The following is a 16,558-nucleotide window of genomic DNA, read 5'->3' on the forward strand; positions in this document are numbered from 1 at the left end:
TGCATGACAATCAAGACAGTTTTTTGTCTTAATGACAAATTAAATGACAATTATAATCTTGTCCTAAAAAGTTTCAAATAGGCTTTTATGCTGATTGCTCTTCTTTTTAAATCAATGTTTTAACAGCTTGATGAAGTATCTTAAGAAAGAATTGAATGTCTTATCTAAAAATTGTCTAAAAGAAATAGTCTAGCATTCCTGACACTCACGCTAAAATGGATATATTTGAGAAGTATTCTACAAATGATCAGTCTTAAATCATTTGATTCATGAAGTTATTTTATTCATGAATATATTTTGCAAAATATCTTAGCACAACTATCTAGACTTCCCCATGGTCATGTGCATAGTTGGCTTAAGTGTCACAATTAATCAATCAATCTACAACAATTTATAAAGTGTCTATCTGTCACATAATGTGCTATTCAAGGGCAAAAATAAAAAAAAAAATCTATTCCCTCATGTAGCTTACATTATATAAGAGGAAATAACAAATGTTCAAAGACAGGCATATTCAAAATTTATACAAAGTAACTGTAAAGTTCTTAAAATGATATTTTATTATATGCCAACTAAAGAATTAATGTGAAGAACAGGGGAAAGGAAGTGAATGAGGATGAAAAGTTGTTCTAAATCAAAAGATGGCCAAATACTTTTCAGCACACAATATCACTCAATGACCATGGAGAGGTAGTGATATTAATAACAAGTCCTGGAAATGCTAAAGTGGTTCATTGACAACATTTTTGCTCAATATTTTTATATAATTCTCACTTTAACCAAAACAAATTATCTGCACTGCATGTCTTAGTTTGAGAGATTTATCATGAATTCTATGTGGTCTATCACTTGGTCAATATTCATTTAATACCTTTAAAATAGAATGCAGAGAAACTCGATGTGGAAGCTATACATGTGGGGGTACTTACTGAAATAATAAAAATGGTGGCTCTTACAGACTTATGCATCAAGTAAAGGATTAAAGAAAGAAACCAAAGGGAATAGGGAATAAAAAAAGAAAGGAAAGCAACAAAGAAATCAGAAAAAGAAAAGTTAAATAGTAATAACAAAAACTATGCTTTTTACAAAAGAGAGACACAGACAGAGACAGAAACAGACACAAAGACAGAGACAGAGTAATTTTTAAAAATATGGAGTAGGAGTTAAGACGGTCTCAGACTTTTTAAGAACATTCAATTCATCAAGAAAGAGTTCACCAGTTACCTGTGAAAGTTATTTCCATAGAGTGGTAGGGACAGAAATTAAATTTTTGGTGATTATTCAGTAAAAGGGATTAAAGAAAATGAAGGCAATAAGTAGATGGAATGAATGAGTTAATGAATAGCAGGACAGTGCAAATAGCTTCTGTGTTATTATTTTCTAAGTTAGGAAAATACCTGAGCAAGTTTGAAGGCAGGAAAAGAGGATCTAATGGGCAGAAAGAGAATGGAAAAATTGGAAATGGAACAATAATGGAGAATAATTCTAGAAGAGCTGAAATCAGGAAGCTCAGAGCATGGATGGATGATTTAGTTTTATAAAGAAACAAATTCATTCTTTGTGAGTAGAGGGATGTCTGAGAAGATACATTGATGTAAACCTAGGAGCAGATGGTGGAACTCTCTTCCTTTGATCCTGTAATCCTTTGTTGAAAAGGAGCTTATAGTATCCACAAAATAGATGGAGGGACTATTTTTGAGGGAAGAGAGCAAATCCCAAATAACTATTATTGGGGAGAGTGTGCTAGGGACTCAATGTGAGATGAATAAAATAACTTGATCAACAGCTACCAGGTTGGACAGCATGAATATCTGAAGGGCTAGGCCTGTAGGATTTTTCATCTTCTTTTGCACTCGTCAGTCACCTCACTAATGGCACAATATTAATGTCATTCATCATATTTACATCAAACATTTTAGCACTTATTCAACAAATATCATCAAATGTCTGATACTTGTATATCTCTAGAGTGGAGTAAGCTAGATCAATCAATGAATCAATCAATTAGCAAACATTTAAGTGTCAAATGTATTCCAAACAAAACCTAAAGTACCAAGCCAAAAAAAAAGTCAAGAACTATAGAAGTCCAGTAATTCAAGAATTGGAAGTAACCACAGTGACCATCCAGTTCAACACATACATCAAAGAAGTCCTCACTATAAATGTATCTATCTAGTTATTTAGACAAAGTATTTGAACTCAAAACTTGTACAGAGAAAAAAAGCACATGATATACTTAGGCATAAATTACTTAGTGGAAAAAGGAAACAAGCGAGCAACAAACATAAGATTTGTATATCATTTTGTAAACTTGGGTTATAGTTACCTTCTGTTTTGGTGTAGACAGCAACATTCCCATTAACAAGACCTGCATAGAGACACTGGGATGTGCAAGTTAAGCTCATGACAGTAGACTTTTCAGGTGTGAAAAAGTGTTGAAGTCGCACTTTCTTCGAGCCTTGACTACTTTTATAAATAGAAATACTTTAAAAGAAAAACATAAACTAATAAGCACATTTTTGACATATACAGAAAGGATTTTAAGAGTTAAACTTTTTTGTTCAACTGTTTTACTTTATTATAATGGAGTGAATGTTAAATTTGGAGCATGTTTCTTATTCAGTATTAACTTTAAAGGAAAATATCTATAAAATGTTCACAAGTATATTGTGCTATGTACGTGTGTGTGTGTGTATTTATATAATGCATAGTGTATGTATACATATATAGACTATACATGTGTTTGTGTGGTCATAGATATAAAGAGAAAGGGAAAGGATCTCAGAGGCAATGTGATCCAAGCTTCTTCTTTTACAATTAAGGAAACTGAAGCTCAAAAATTTAAAATGTCTTTCTTGAAACTGATTGTCAAATTCAGGATTTGAATCCCAATTCTTCCAACTTCAGTTAATACTCTTATATTGTATCATACATGCATATGCACAAATCATTTTCTACCAACAAGGTGAATTTAATAATTTTTGCATTATGATCATTCACTATTTAATTCTAATGACAAATACTTTTAAAAGTTTTATTTATAACAATGAGACAATTATTATTACCTCCCTTCTTCTGTGCCAAGACAAATAGTAGGTACATCTGAAGCTTTTCCAACCACAGTTTCTGAATCAGAAGTGACATTGGGTTCCTTATGTTTCTGAACATGCACCGGAATATATACCATACAAAGAATTCTTGATTCCACATTGAAGCATTCAATCACTTTTGGGCTGGAATGTTGAAATGAGATGATGGCTATTTGGCCCATTTGATTAGTACAACTGCCAATCTGAATTAAGAAATTAAGATAAAAAAGATGATCAAGTGATGAAGGATTTCATAAACATACAATTTACAAAAACAGATTTTAAAGACATAATGGCTTTGAAGGAAGCAGTATGGTCTTAGTCAATGGAGCATAGGAAAGGAATGAGAAAGATATTGCTTGAAGTCCTACTTTTAACAGATACTAATTGCGTGACCATAAGCAAGCAATTGAACTTTTCAGTTCTTCTAGGTCACTCTCTAAAACTTTATTTTACAAATGAGTTGCCAAGAGAGATTCCATGCTAGAAGTCCTCTACATTGATTAAATTACATGGCCAGACCACCCCTCTCTCAACTGCAATACCATCTCTAGCCAAAATAAAAAGAAATTTTGTTAAGAATATAAAACATTTTTAGGCCTAATTGATATGAGGGATCAATTGTGTCTTGAATTCTTAGATAAGTATTTTCTTCCAGCTACAACTCTTACTTCCTTACTAAACACGAATGATAGATTCATGTTGAAATAATAATAGCTTATATTCCCTTTTTGAGCTTCACTGAGCTCTTTCTTCAAATACTTCCACATAATAGAGACTATGCATATAGTTAATTCAATTTTGTATGTGAAGAAATTGAGGCATGAAAGGAATTGAGGCTTGCCCATGGTGATATAGTTGTTAAGTATTGTGATCAGAATTTTCATTTTGTTTTGCCTCACTCAAAGCCACTACTCTATGCTAATCCACCATTTGGCTACAGAATCTAATGTATGAGCATAGCATAGAAATCCTTATTTAAATACAGTTCAAAATCTTACAGGAACAGAATACAAAAATCTACACATTTTAAAATGGTAGTTCAAATCACAATGCCTTTAAAAGAAAATTTAAAACTATAATAAAAAAGTGAATACAGGTTAAAGTAGATAAACCAAGTACTTTAATAAATTTCATATCATCATAGATTTTAAGAGAATTTAAGAGAAATTCTGTGGCTTTTTAGTCCAATCCCCTCATTTTACAGATGAGGAAACTAAAGGCTAGCAAGTTTATATGGTTTGTCCATGGATACAGAAGCCATAAATGTTAGAAACAGGATTTGAATCCAGATCATTTTATTCTAAAGGCAAAGCCATACAGTACTTAAAACTTTTTTTAACTTTATAAATCAATAAGTATTAATACTTTTCTTGGTATTCGGATACAATTTTATCATGTAGAGAAATTCCCTATTCAATAAACTCCAAACATATGAGCAGATAATTGCAAAATTACAGAATTATCTAAAAGCACCAAGGCATTAAATGACTTGCCCCTTTAGTATGTGCTAAAGATGGGACTTGGACCCTAGTCTTAGTCTTCCTGACTCTGAATTCAGCTCTCTATTCTATCCCATGCTATCTTTCTATAAATTCTAATAAAATTTACTATCAAGAATGTTAAAAAAGATTTGTGATCTTCCCCAACATGGGGAATACTGTCCACCAACTCATACTCCTGGGGTGCTGACACACACATAGCCATTAAGTGTCAGGGGTAAGATTTTGAGCCTATATCATCCTGTTTCTAATCCTAGTATTCGTTCAGAAGGGAAATGAAGACTAATTATTGTTCTTTTGACTTTGGCGCATGATAACACAATCAGGGAACAGGTAAAGGGGCAGAAGGAAAAAAGGATGAATTTGTTCAATATTATTCCTTTCACACATTTCACTAATTTGGATTAATCATCTTATCTAAAATGCAAAAACCCCTTGAGGTTTAAACTGTCCAGGCAGTGGACACATAGGAGTGCTGGGTTTAGAGTCCAGAGTATCTGAACTCAGAGTTGACAGGAACTGTGTAGTCTTGGGCAATAACTAAACTTGTTTGCCTCAATTCCCTTGATTGTAAAATGGGGATCATAATAGCATCTATCTCACAGTATTGTTGTGTAGATCAAAGACTATTTGTAAAATGATCATCACAGTGCCTAGCATGTAGTAGGTGCTTAATAAATGCTTGTGCCCTCCCCCTAACTCACATATTAGTGTAAATTACTTTAATCAGATTAAATCCGTCACTTCCTTATCACTGATGTCACTAATGGATTGAAAGGTTTTAGCTGGAGATCAAGGAGGGTGAAAGAGGAAGAAAGAAGCATAATATTAGATACTGGGTCACTTAAGTTGCTGAAGCAATTAAGCAGGGTGTTAACAGCAGGGGTAGAATGTGGATAGCAGCTGGCAGAAAGGATGGCGTGTAGAAGAGCTAGCTCCTAGAGACAGAAGATGTTAAAAAAAAAAAAAAGTGAGAAGGCATGTAAGATATATCAAATACTTTACAAGTTTGCTGCAGTTCTTGCTATGGTATCCTACAGATATTTCTGTGAGACTAATAATTTTTTTAAAATTTCATAAGCAAAGTTAGAAGCATTCAATTTAAAAATACTTACTTCAAGCATTAGGGAAGCTAATTTATACTGCTCAACAACAATCTTTCAGCATTTGGTTTTTATAAGGTATGTACTATCTAATGCAGATTCTAAATAGCTTATTTCCTGATGTCAGCATTTCAGTGGTTGCAAATTCATCTCTTTCCCAATGCAGTACAATAGTGGATTGTTCTCTGGGAAGTGTTCAGAGCCAGTTTCTACTATGATAGGGTACTGAGTTCATTCAGAATTGGAAAACAATGCTATTTCATCTTTCATTTAAAGAGAGTTTAATACATTTCCAGTTCGGCTGGAATATTTATCTTTGTAATGATATTATATAAGAAAAAAATTTCCCTTATAGTTTACATTTTGACCTTGGAATTTTTTTTTCAAAACTATTTTATAACTATTAGACTGTAATTTTTTCTTCTAAATTTAGAACGTCACTCGGTTTTATTTTACAAAGTCGATGAATTTAAAATTCATGATTCAAAGCATCCTAGAGAACATTTCAAGGGCATATTTTTCTCATCCCATGTAACTCTACCAAAGTTTTCAATAAATATTTTAGTTTTAAAAATAAATGAATTATATATGTGTGTGTATATAATATGAATTGATTCAAAATGAAATAAGTAGAACTAAGAAAACAATTACTATAATTAAGTAAATGAAAAGAACAACAAATTTAAAACTGAACATTATATAATTATTGGCACAGAAGTTTGGGCTCAAGAAAGAAACAGCATAACATATTTCACTCTTTCAGGGGTAGCTAGGAGGTGCAGAGGATAGAATGACAAGGAAGCCCTGAGTTCAAATACAGTCTTACTAGCTATGTGAGGATGGGTAAGTCATTTAACCCTGTTTGCCTCAAGTTTTCTTATCTGTAAAATGAACTGGAGGAGGAAACAGTAAACCACTGTAGTATCTCTGCCAAGAAAGCCTGGAATGGGGTTATGAAGAGTCAGACACAAGAAACAAAAATAATCACTCTTTGAAGATACAGGTTTTGTTGAATTGCTTTCTCCCCCTCTTCATTATTATTTTTTTATTGATGACTGATAAAAGAAATGACTTTCTGGATAGAAAAGGGAAACGCAGTCTTGGGGAATTAAAATGATTTTAAAACAAAAGATAATTTAAAATTTATTTTCAAAAACCAAAACTAAGAAATAAAAATAAAATTCCTAAATGTCTCATACCCTTTGACTCTGTGATCATTATCAAGGAAGCCAATGGAGGAAAAAATACAATATATACAAAAATTTGAGATCACTTTTATGCTATTAAAGATCTGGAAACAAAATGGGTGCCTATCATTTGGGAAATGGCCATTAAAAAAAAAAAAAAAAAACTAATGATCCATAAATGTAATAGAATATTATTGCAAAGTTAAAAACAACAAATATGAGGGATTCAGGGAAAGATGGGAAGAGTTGGGTGAATTGATGCACAGTAAAAGAATCAGGACCAAAAGAAGAGTACAATGAATGTAATGACAAAAGAAAAAAGATCACTTAAAGGATTAGAACTCTGAGTAATTAAATAACTAATAATGGGCCCAGAGAAAAGTAATGAAAACACTGACTCCAAGGGAAATATGTGGTATACATTGTCAGATTGCGGTGACTGAATCAATTTGTTTTGATTTGCTTTTTATTTGTTTTTCTTTCTTTCTTTCTTTCTTTCTTTCTTTCTTTCTTTCTTTCTTTCTTTTTTTTAAAGAAGTGGGGTGGGGTGAGGGGTTGGTGGGGAAGAAGTGATTTTTTTTGTAATTAAAGCTTTTTATTTTCAAAATATATACATGGATAAATTTCAACATTCACCCCTACAAAATCTTGTGTTCTAAATTTTTCCCTTCCTTCCCCCACCCCTTCCCCCTACCATGGCAAGTAATCCAATATATGTGAAATGAAATTAGAGAGTTATTTTTTAGAAAGGGTTGTTATATAAGAAGTCTCAATGAATTTTTTTTTTAATTTAAAAAGCTTACCCATAGGAATCCATGCTGCATGGAAAATGAATCCGGCTCAGCTTCATTGCCAAGGTAAGGTTCTGGATTATAAGCAGCACATTCAATCTGAAATGGAATAAAATGTGCCATCCTCAGATAAAATAGTAATAGTATCTTTCTTTCCTTTTTGGATATAAGTGAAAGGCATTCCTTTCTGTTCATATATTACAAAGTATTAAGCTAACAACCAATTAAAAATCTCCAAAATAGATTTCCTTACATGTAGAATTTAGTATTTAAGGAGATCACTGACTCAATTGTACTCTCCTCAATTGTTCACTCATCAGACCTCAGTTAGATAGCTAAAATCAAAATACTTATCACTGTTAAAGCACTTAGTAATGGCATCACTTAAAATAATTTATCTAACAGGTTAAAGTGAATGAAAACTTGTTCCTAGATAAAAGGAAAGACCCAAAATTAAACTATTCACTTCCATGGCACCAGGAACTGCTAAGACTGGTGGAGTCTCTGAGTGTAGAAGGAATTAACCTCTATTACAATGGCCATTTAAGCTCCTCCTTTCTTAGACTTTCCATAGAATAAGTTTTGAAGAATCTCAGAGTTAGGAGTGGGAAATTAGTATTGAAAACAAAGAACATCATTGAAATTTGACAGAGCAGGAAAATCTAATTCACAGAATAAATTATAATTAATTTCTGTGTCCATACTGGTAATATGGGACAAAATGCCTCAAGGCCAGAGATCTCATTTACTCAAAAGTAGACCCAGTTCTTCACTGAAGGGGGGGCGGAGATAAAAGCTTCTAATTATGACTAATTTTGATTCTTGATAGTTTGCCAAGCCTAGGCAAAGAGAACAGACAAATATGAAACATATGTCTCCCTCATTCAAACAATAATGTCTCAAATGCATCAGGGCTGTTTTAATACTGAAGACCCTGAAGGGATCACATCACAAAAAAAGCAGTTTCATAGGCAAAAGCACGTAAATAGATAACTTATTGCTTAGCATTTACTACTACAGGTGGCAGTCAGCAGACAGCAGACAATAGACAAAGAAACATCTATTAAGTATCTTCTCTGTGTCAGACGCTCAGAACTAGCAATACTAAGACAAAAATGAAAGTCAGTGCCTTCAATGACTCTACATTGTAGAGAGGGAAATATGTATATATCTAAGTACATATAGAAAGGCATAAGCAACAAGGGGGATTTTTAAAATTTGGGCTGTGCTTAGAAACTAAAGACAGAAAGAAGGAGGCAGAAACATCTAGGGGAGATGGGATGAGTTTGGCCTGACAGAAAGTTGGCAAATTCTTGCTAAAGAACTTTAGCTTTAATTGCTTGCTGTTTGGGGGGAGGAGGGAGAGAAGAGAAGAAACAAGAACAAAATCTTACAAAAATGAATATTGAAAAACTATCTTTAGATGTAATTAGAGGAAAAAATAAAATATTATTAAGTGAAAAAAACATTATCTTTAGAAAAGAAATTCCATTAGTTGTTATGAAAAAAGGGTGTTTTCTTCTCCCTAGCAATCATTCACTATGTTGTCCAATCAGGAGTAATTTCAAGCATCATATGGATACTAACAAAGGTGAGTTGATCATTTTAGATATCACTGTGCTTTACCTTTTTTTTTTTTTTTTAAATTTTAATAGCCTTTTATTTACAGGTCATGTGTATGGGTAACTTTACAGCATTGACAATTGCCAAACCTCTTGTTCCAATTTTTCCCTTCCTTCCCTCCACCCCCTCCCCCAGATGGCAGGATGACCAGTAGATGTTAAATATATTAAAATATAAATTAGATAACAATAAGTATACATGATCAAACCATTATTTTGCTGTACAAAAAGAATTGGACTCTGAAATATTGTAAAATTAGCCTGTGAAGGAAATAAAAAATGCAGGCAGGCAAAAATATAGGGATTGGGAATTCAATGTAATTGTTCTTAGTCATCTCCCAGAGTTCTTTCACTGGGCATAGCTGGTACAATTCATTTATTCCTGCTCCATTGGAACTGATTTGGTTCATCTCATTGCTGAGGATGGCCAGGTCCATCAGAATTGATCATCATATAGTATTGTTGTTGAAGTATATAATGATCTCCTGACCCTACTCGTTTCACTCAGCATCAGTTCATGTAAGTCTCTTCAGGCCTTTCTGAAGTCATCCTGTTGGTCATTTCTTACTGAACAATAATATTCCATAATATTCATATACCACAATTTATTCAGCCATTCTCCAATTGGCATCCACTCAGTTTCCAGTTTCTGGCCACTACAAAGAGGGCTGCCACAAACATTCTTTATGATCTCTTTGGGATATAAGCCCAGTAGTAACACTGCTGGATCAAAGGGTATCACTGTGATTTACCTTAAACTCCTGCTGTTTGGCCACCATCACTGGCATGTGTTTAACAAGAAGAGGATGTTTCTCCTTTTTTATTTGATTCCCGTCATCTTCTACACAGAACCAGCCCAGATGGTTCTCTTCCTCTATAATCATATTCAAATAGAAAATCTATGAAGCTTTTGATGGATAAAAATCTGCATCCAAAGATCACATTGCTAGAACTTTGGAATACTTTTGTCTTGCTTAATTAAATTTGAACACTTGAAAAAATGTGAAAATCTATGATTTTACCTTATTGGCTTTTTCCTCAGATGAACATTACAGTCACTCTATAACGCTGTGGATGGATAATTTGAGGAGTTGTGATTTAAAAATTCATCAGGCCGAAACCAATGTAGTAAGAAACTTCTCAGAACTTAGTTAGGAGGCCCCAAGGCCAACCGCTTTTGAGTTTGCACTAAATCTACAACGACATCTTAGCTTCTTAACCAATGGTATCACCATATAAAATGTGAGGTCACCTCAACTCCACCAATAGAATAGAACTATGAGATATTTAAACAGCTCAGCTCTTTCCAAGCTTTTTGGTGAGCAAGAAGGTGCCAAAGAAACTCTAGGAGGGCACCTTCAAAATGTGTTTTTCAAAGGCTCTAGAGCTAGAAAGGGCTTCAAACATATGTAGTCATTTTAGTTATGAGGAAAATGAAGGCCAAGGTAGATAAGTGATGTGCCCAAGCTCATCCAAAGTAGAATAAGAAGTGAAATTTGAATGTAGATGGTCTAAGTTCAAGCCAAAATTTTTTTTATGTTCCTAGATATCGTTTCTTATTATAATTTAAAGACAATTTCATTGTTTTGTCCTTCTAAGAACTAGAGGATCGTTTCAATCAACTCTGATGTATTTCTTACTTCCTTTAATACCACTCTGCCTGTTGGCATTTCTTGAATGAGATGAAAACACTTTAAAGACTATAAAATTCAGGTGTTTTAATCCCCATGGATTTTATCAAAATAATTCTTAATGTTTGAGTTCACATACCAGGGCAGCTGTGAGAATAAATTAATTGACACTGGAATAATACTCTTGGGTAAAAAATGTAAGTAAAACTGAAAATTTAATAGTTAAAAAAAAAGAAAACTAGGATTTTAGTAATTTTTAAAAGTCCTTCAATTCAGAGACAAATTCATTCTCAATTTGGAGCTTCAGTATCTTGAAAGAAGTCTAGCCTAAACTCTTGTTCCCCAGGGATAAAATTTCTTCTACTCATGTTCCTTTGCCATCAAAGTTGGTAATGGACTAAATTCTATTCACTATATTAGTGTTTCTTCTTGAAATGAGCCAAATTTAGGGGGCCTTTTCATTTCAAAACAAAAGCCCTTCTTCACCTTTGAAACACAACTAAAAAGATTAATGAGCTAATTTTCTTTTCTTTTTTTAAAAGTAGGTTTCCCCTTGACTTTAGACAATAACTTAATTGTGAGTCCTACAATGTGCTTGAATACACACACATCACCTAAAATTTTCCCCGGTAATTTACACAAATACACACTGTATGTAAATGTACAGTGCTTTAATAAAAGAAATTTAATAAAACTGAAGGAAAAGATGAAAGGTAAATTAGAAGATGACAAAATTGGAACAAGTCCCTGTTGCCCAGTCATAAAATAATAAATGAGAGAACGTTAAAGATCATCTCATTCAATACTCTTATTTTATGCATGATAAAACTGAGATTCAGAGAAATTAAAACTTGTTCAAGGTGACACATCTGGTTTTTTGGGATGGATTACTATCCAAGAGACTTGAACTATTTGTTCAAGGACTATTTGTGAGAAAAAGGAGGTTTTCTTAACTTAATGAAAAGATTAAGCTCAATGAAGCTATTAAGAAAAAAAAAGCTAAATCTACACCAAAATAAAATTAAACAAAGAAAAACCATACATATTGCATTCATTTCTTTAATTTGGTTATTTTGTTTTATTCTCCACACACATTAGTGTTCCCAATGTTTAAATGTGATAGTAAAGAGGCCATTTTGTTTATTTTCCAATCACTATGGGAAGCCATTCTATTCATATTTTCCTTTTATAAACATATCTTATAGTAATTTTGAAAAGTAACCAGGGAAAGTGTAAGAATGCTTCATGTAACTTTAAGTAACTAAATCTTACCCAGGGCAAGCTTAGCCATCTGTAAGTTGTTGATCCAAGATTGTTTGATGGCAGGGGTAAATGTATTAAACACAGCTGTAAAGAAAGTAGGCCGTCCAGACCTGCCAGAAATAATAATAAAATAGTAATCACTTTTTTAAAAGTAAGCTCCTTCACCTGAAATTTAATTACACATTTTATCTGTCTAATACAATCAGTAGGACTAAAAAATAAAGATAGTTCTAATATAAATAGTCATTTTTCCCCAAAGAAGTTGCTTATAGTAAAAGAAATCTCATTTTAAAAGTTCTACTAACTTGTCTTGTTTCCCTGGGAGCTGCAACTGAATTCGACAGCAATCAGCTGCTCGGATTTCATCTTCTTTTTTCATGATAAGCTTTTGTAAACCTGACGTCCAATCATGTGCCACTGACTGATTTAAGTTCTACACAAAACAATAGCAACATAAAAAATTTTGTAAAGTAACCATGAAATGGCAATTATATTCAAAGCAAGAAAATTCAGAAAGACAGATTAAGTCTTATATCTGGTGACCTTTTTTTTTTTTTTTGGAAATTCAAGATGCACTATGGCATTGTCCAAATAAAAGTAAGATTTAATTTAAAAGAAACTAAGTTGATAGCCAAAAGACTTTATGACAATGGCAGGGGAGGGGATCATAATTTTCCTATTATTTTTCAAAGATGAATACTAATAATTCAAATCAGCCAGGAAGGCTGAAATTCATTCTGACATGTCTAGGAATAAAAAAGGAAAAATGGAATATTGTATTTGGAATTTCACAAGATATTAGAGCTTTTGAAATGAAACTAGCATTGAAAAGTGAATACATTTGAGAGAGAGGGAGGTTACCTGATAGTTTCCTTTTAAGTTTCCTATCAATTGACTGATTTGACCAACTACATTCAAGTCATGCAACAAATTTTGTAAATCATGGTACAGCTGTCCTGGCCCCATGTAAAGTTTATCTGTAACAAACAAAAATATGTAAAGATGTTGCATCAAAATATAAATACAAATAAAAATAAAAAATGGAAACAAATTAGTACCAAAAAAAGTTCCTGTCTGAAGGAGGAAAAATGCAAAGAGAAAGAAAAATATAGGTAAGAGTAAAAGACAAATAAAGAAAAGGAAAGAAATAAGCTTATATAAATGAGTTAAAATTTAGTTTCAATAAAAGCAAATGTTTTAAAGTAGCATTAAATACAATTTTTAAAATGGGGTACCATCCTATCAATGAAGCACTGGGTTGGGAGAGTGGTTCGGAATGTGAAAGACTCATAAAAGTGATCTCATAGCCAAAAGTTTATTTCATGATAGGCAGACAGGCTAACCAAAATGAGGTCTACTGGGCCCTGAGAGTGAAGAAGCACTACTTAAAAGTCAGAGGTAGAAAGGGAGAGAGAAAGAAAGGGCAGGGACTAGAGAGTTAGGGAGAAGGGAAGGTCCTAGGAGAGAGTGAACTCTAAGGAGTGTTCATTTTTTGCTTTCAGATGCAAGATAGCCGTCCAGACTTGGATGACAAACCAGATATCCTTGAAGCATGGAATAAAGATATCAGGCCCAACTCCCTTTCTTTCACATATATTTTCTAATGTTACGTCATTAGCTACATTCCTAAGGTGACTGCATCATTCCCAAGGTCAGGTAGTGTGGGGTTTCTTAAAAAGTATTGAGGTCTCTACTGTTAATGGGATTTCTACTATATCAATTCCAAGGGTTGCACCACATCACTACTAATAAAATTTCTTCAGAGCAGTAATGATTTTTCATGTTATTTTTGATTCCACAGTCCCTCTGAGAAGGCACACAGTAGAATGGACAGACAATCCTGTTATAATTAGGAAGGACTAAATTCTAAGCTGCCTCTGCCATGTATAATATAAGCCATGTGATACCTCTTAGTTTTCCTAGTCTTCTTTAGGACTTAGCTTGAAGCCCATCCTCTGAAGTCTTTCCCCTTCTGTCTCCTAAATCCTAATTAACAATGCTTTCCGCTGTCAGATTGCTTTCCATCTATGCATGGAATGTGTATATGTATGTGTAGATAGATAAATAGATAGACATATAGATATCAATATATCATATTTAACTAGAAATCTACAAGTTGCATCCTCTATTAGAATGTATGTTCCTTGAGGATAGAGAGGTATTTGTAAGTGTGTGTATATATGTGTTTGGATTTGGTTTTATTTTCTGGGTATTTCCAGTGTTTAGCATAGTAGCATTTAAATGCATGTTGTCTGACCTACATAAGTAAAGGAAGTTTCTTCATTGGGAATATCAACAAAATTACCCTCAAGACTCCCCAATCTCTTCCTCAACACCTAGCATAGAAAATACGTTATAAATACTGTTTTATTTGTTCTGCTTAACATCATTAAGTTGGTTCCATTTTAAAAAAATGAATAAACTTTTAGGTAAGCAAGTATTACATATGACATCTCCAGAGAAACCACGCTCTGCAGAACAAATCCTCAGGGTGAGGATGTAAGACCTGAAGTCTCCTTGGTGTGGAACATAATATGACAGCAGGCTACTGACAGTGCAAATTAGAAAACTGAGACTTGGATTAGAGGAACTGTCTCCAGGTCACAAAGTTAGTGGCAGGTCTGAGACAAGAATACAGGTCTTTTCACTCCTAGTCCTGTACTTCCCCTCCTAGTCCTGATGAGAAGTCCCCCCCCCCCCCACTCTATCCCCCCAAGGAATGGACTTTTTCTGCTATTGAAATGAGCAACATCTTGACATAGACAGCCCTGCCAGGACTTTGACTTAAGATATTTTCTGTTCTGCTTTGAAATGCTTACTTAAACATGCCACAGGCTGTTACTATCACAACTAAGAATAGAACATTTCTTCACAATCATTTAGGTACCAAAGGACTGGCAGATCTACTATTAATGTACAAACTGATAGAAAGAAAACAACTCTGGTTGCTTTTACATGGAAATGCCTGTCTACATGTGTTGAATGGTAATTACCAATTCAGTTTAGCTTCTATTTAACTTAGACTTTGACTCATAGAAACAACTGCTTAATTTATTGCATGCAATTGAAATAAAGATTTCAAAGTGGGCATCGAAAAAAGAGGGGCTTTGTTATCTTGTACTTCTCTTGAAGTTTTGCAGGATTCTTTATTCCCATCCCTAAGTGAGATGAAAAAAAACAACAATTCAAGAACCTATTAGTAAAGAAAGAATGAGCTGCTTTTTAATCATTCTGCTTAATTATTCCTATTTACATGAAAAATTTTAAAAACATCCCACTTTTTTGTTATTTCTTTTATATTTTGGCTAGTTTGTTCAGTTTTCATGATGTAGCCAATATGCTGAAAGTATTTAGTGAGGAAAGGGTAGGAAGAATTATATCTAATGCAATTTAAGATTCTGGATGATAGAGAATGTTTTGATTTTGTTTTTGCATCCTAGTGATTAGAATGTAAAAGGTAATAAATGCTTGATTCAATTATAGTACATCACATGAATACAATGAAATATTGCTGCACTGTATGAAATAATGAATACAAAAACATGAAGAAGCATGGGAACACTCATCTGAATAGATGCAAAGTTCAAAGGATACAGAATAAGAAATATATGCAAAGATTATGTAATGAGTAACAACAAAAAACCACCTTAGGCAATACATTTAATTTCTCAAAAATCCTGCATTTTCACTTTTAAAAACCATTTTAGAATAAAGGGGTTGACTTAGGTTTGTTTTTTTTTTTCCTAAAAATCCTATCCAACTGTCAATCTATACATTTTCATTTAATATCTTTATGATAGATTCTATTTTAGAGTAGGTTTCATTTATTTGTAGTTGAAAACTAAATGTTGAACTGACTAGTTTTAAGAAGAGGTATCAAAGATCAGACAATGTTCCAAATGCTTCAGATTAACTAGAATTACATTGACATATCCATTCAAACATACATACATATACATACACACATATATCCAAATATAAAATTGGGAAATGTGATCTGACAAAGGATATATCTTCTTTTCTAAATTTCTACCTTTTCTAGATGGAGCCATCAAAAAAATTTTAAAGTGTATTATCACTGTACCTTAGGATACCTTTAATATATCTTTCTAGCTATAAGTCCTAAAATAGGGAAAATGATCAGGAACGTATAGCATACTATAGTTGGACATTGTTTTAGAAGGCAACATGGAAAGATTATAGCAAAAAGACTCCCACAATTAAAGCAAAGAAACTTAAGTCAAAGTCTCATGGGTTGTTTGTCCCTTTACTTTCCAGAGCTTCAGTTTCCTTAATCAACCAACATTTATGAAATAGTTCCTATGTGCCAGTACTGCACTGAATTAATGATTGATAGAAAAGAGGCAGAA

The 16,558-nt window shown here is 33.1% G+C and overlaps 1 protein-coding gene across 4 annotated transcripts in view; it reads right to left on the reverse strand.

The window, feature by feature from the left end:
• ARHGEF10 (Rho guanine nucleotide exchange factor 10) overlaps nucleotides 1-16,558 on the reverse strand; it is a 221,909-nt gene that overhangs the window by 38,454 nt on the left and 166,897 nt on the right. For all 4 annotated transcript variants that reach the window (XM_051976003.1, XM_051976002.1, XM_051976004.1 and 1 more), the window contains 7 exons: nucleotides 13,050-13,165; nucleotides 12,494-12,621; nucleotides 12,198-12,298; nucleotides 10,047-10,168; nucleotides 7,685-7,771; nucleotides 3,066-3,292; nucleotides 2,327-2,484 (listed from right to left, as the gene is read on the reverse strand). In XM_051976003.1, the coding sequence (XP_051831963.1) occupies nucleotides 2,327-2,484; nucleotides 3,066-3,292; nucleotides 7,685-7,771; nucleotides 10,047-10,168; nucleotides 12,198-12,298; nucleotides 12,494-12,621; nucleotides 13,050-13,165 (939 nt within the window). The remainder of the gene's footprint in view (nucleotides 1-2,326; nucleotides 2,485-3,065; nucleotides 3,293-7,684; nucleotides 7,772-10,046; nucleotides 10,169-12,197; nucleotides 12,299-12,493; nucleotides 12,622-13,049; nucleotides 13,166-16,558) is intronic.

Source organism: Antechinus flavipes, chromosome 2 (genome assembly GCF_016432865.1).
Source record: "Antechinus flavipes isolate AdamAnt ecotype Samford, QLD, Australia chromosome 2, AdamAnt_v2, whole genome shotgun sequence".
NCBI lineage: Eukaryota > Metazoa > Chordata > Mammalia > Dasyuromorphia > Dasyuridae > Antechinus > Antechinus flavipes.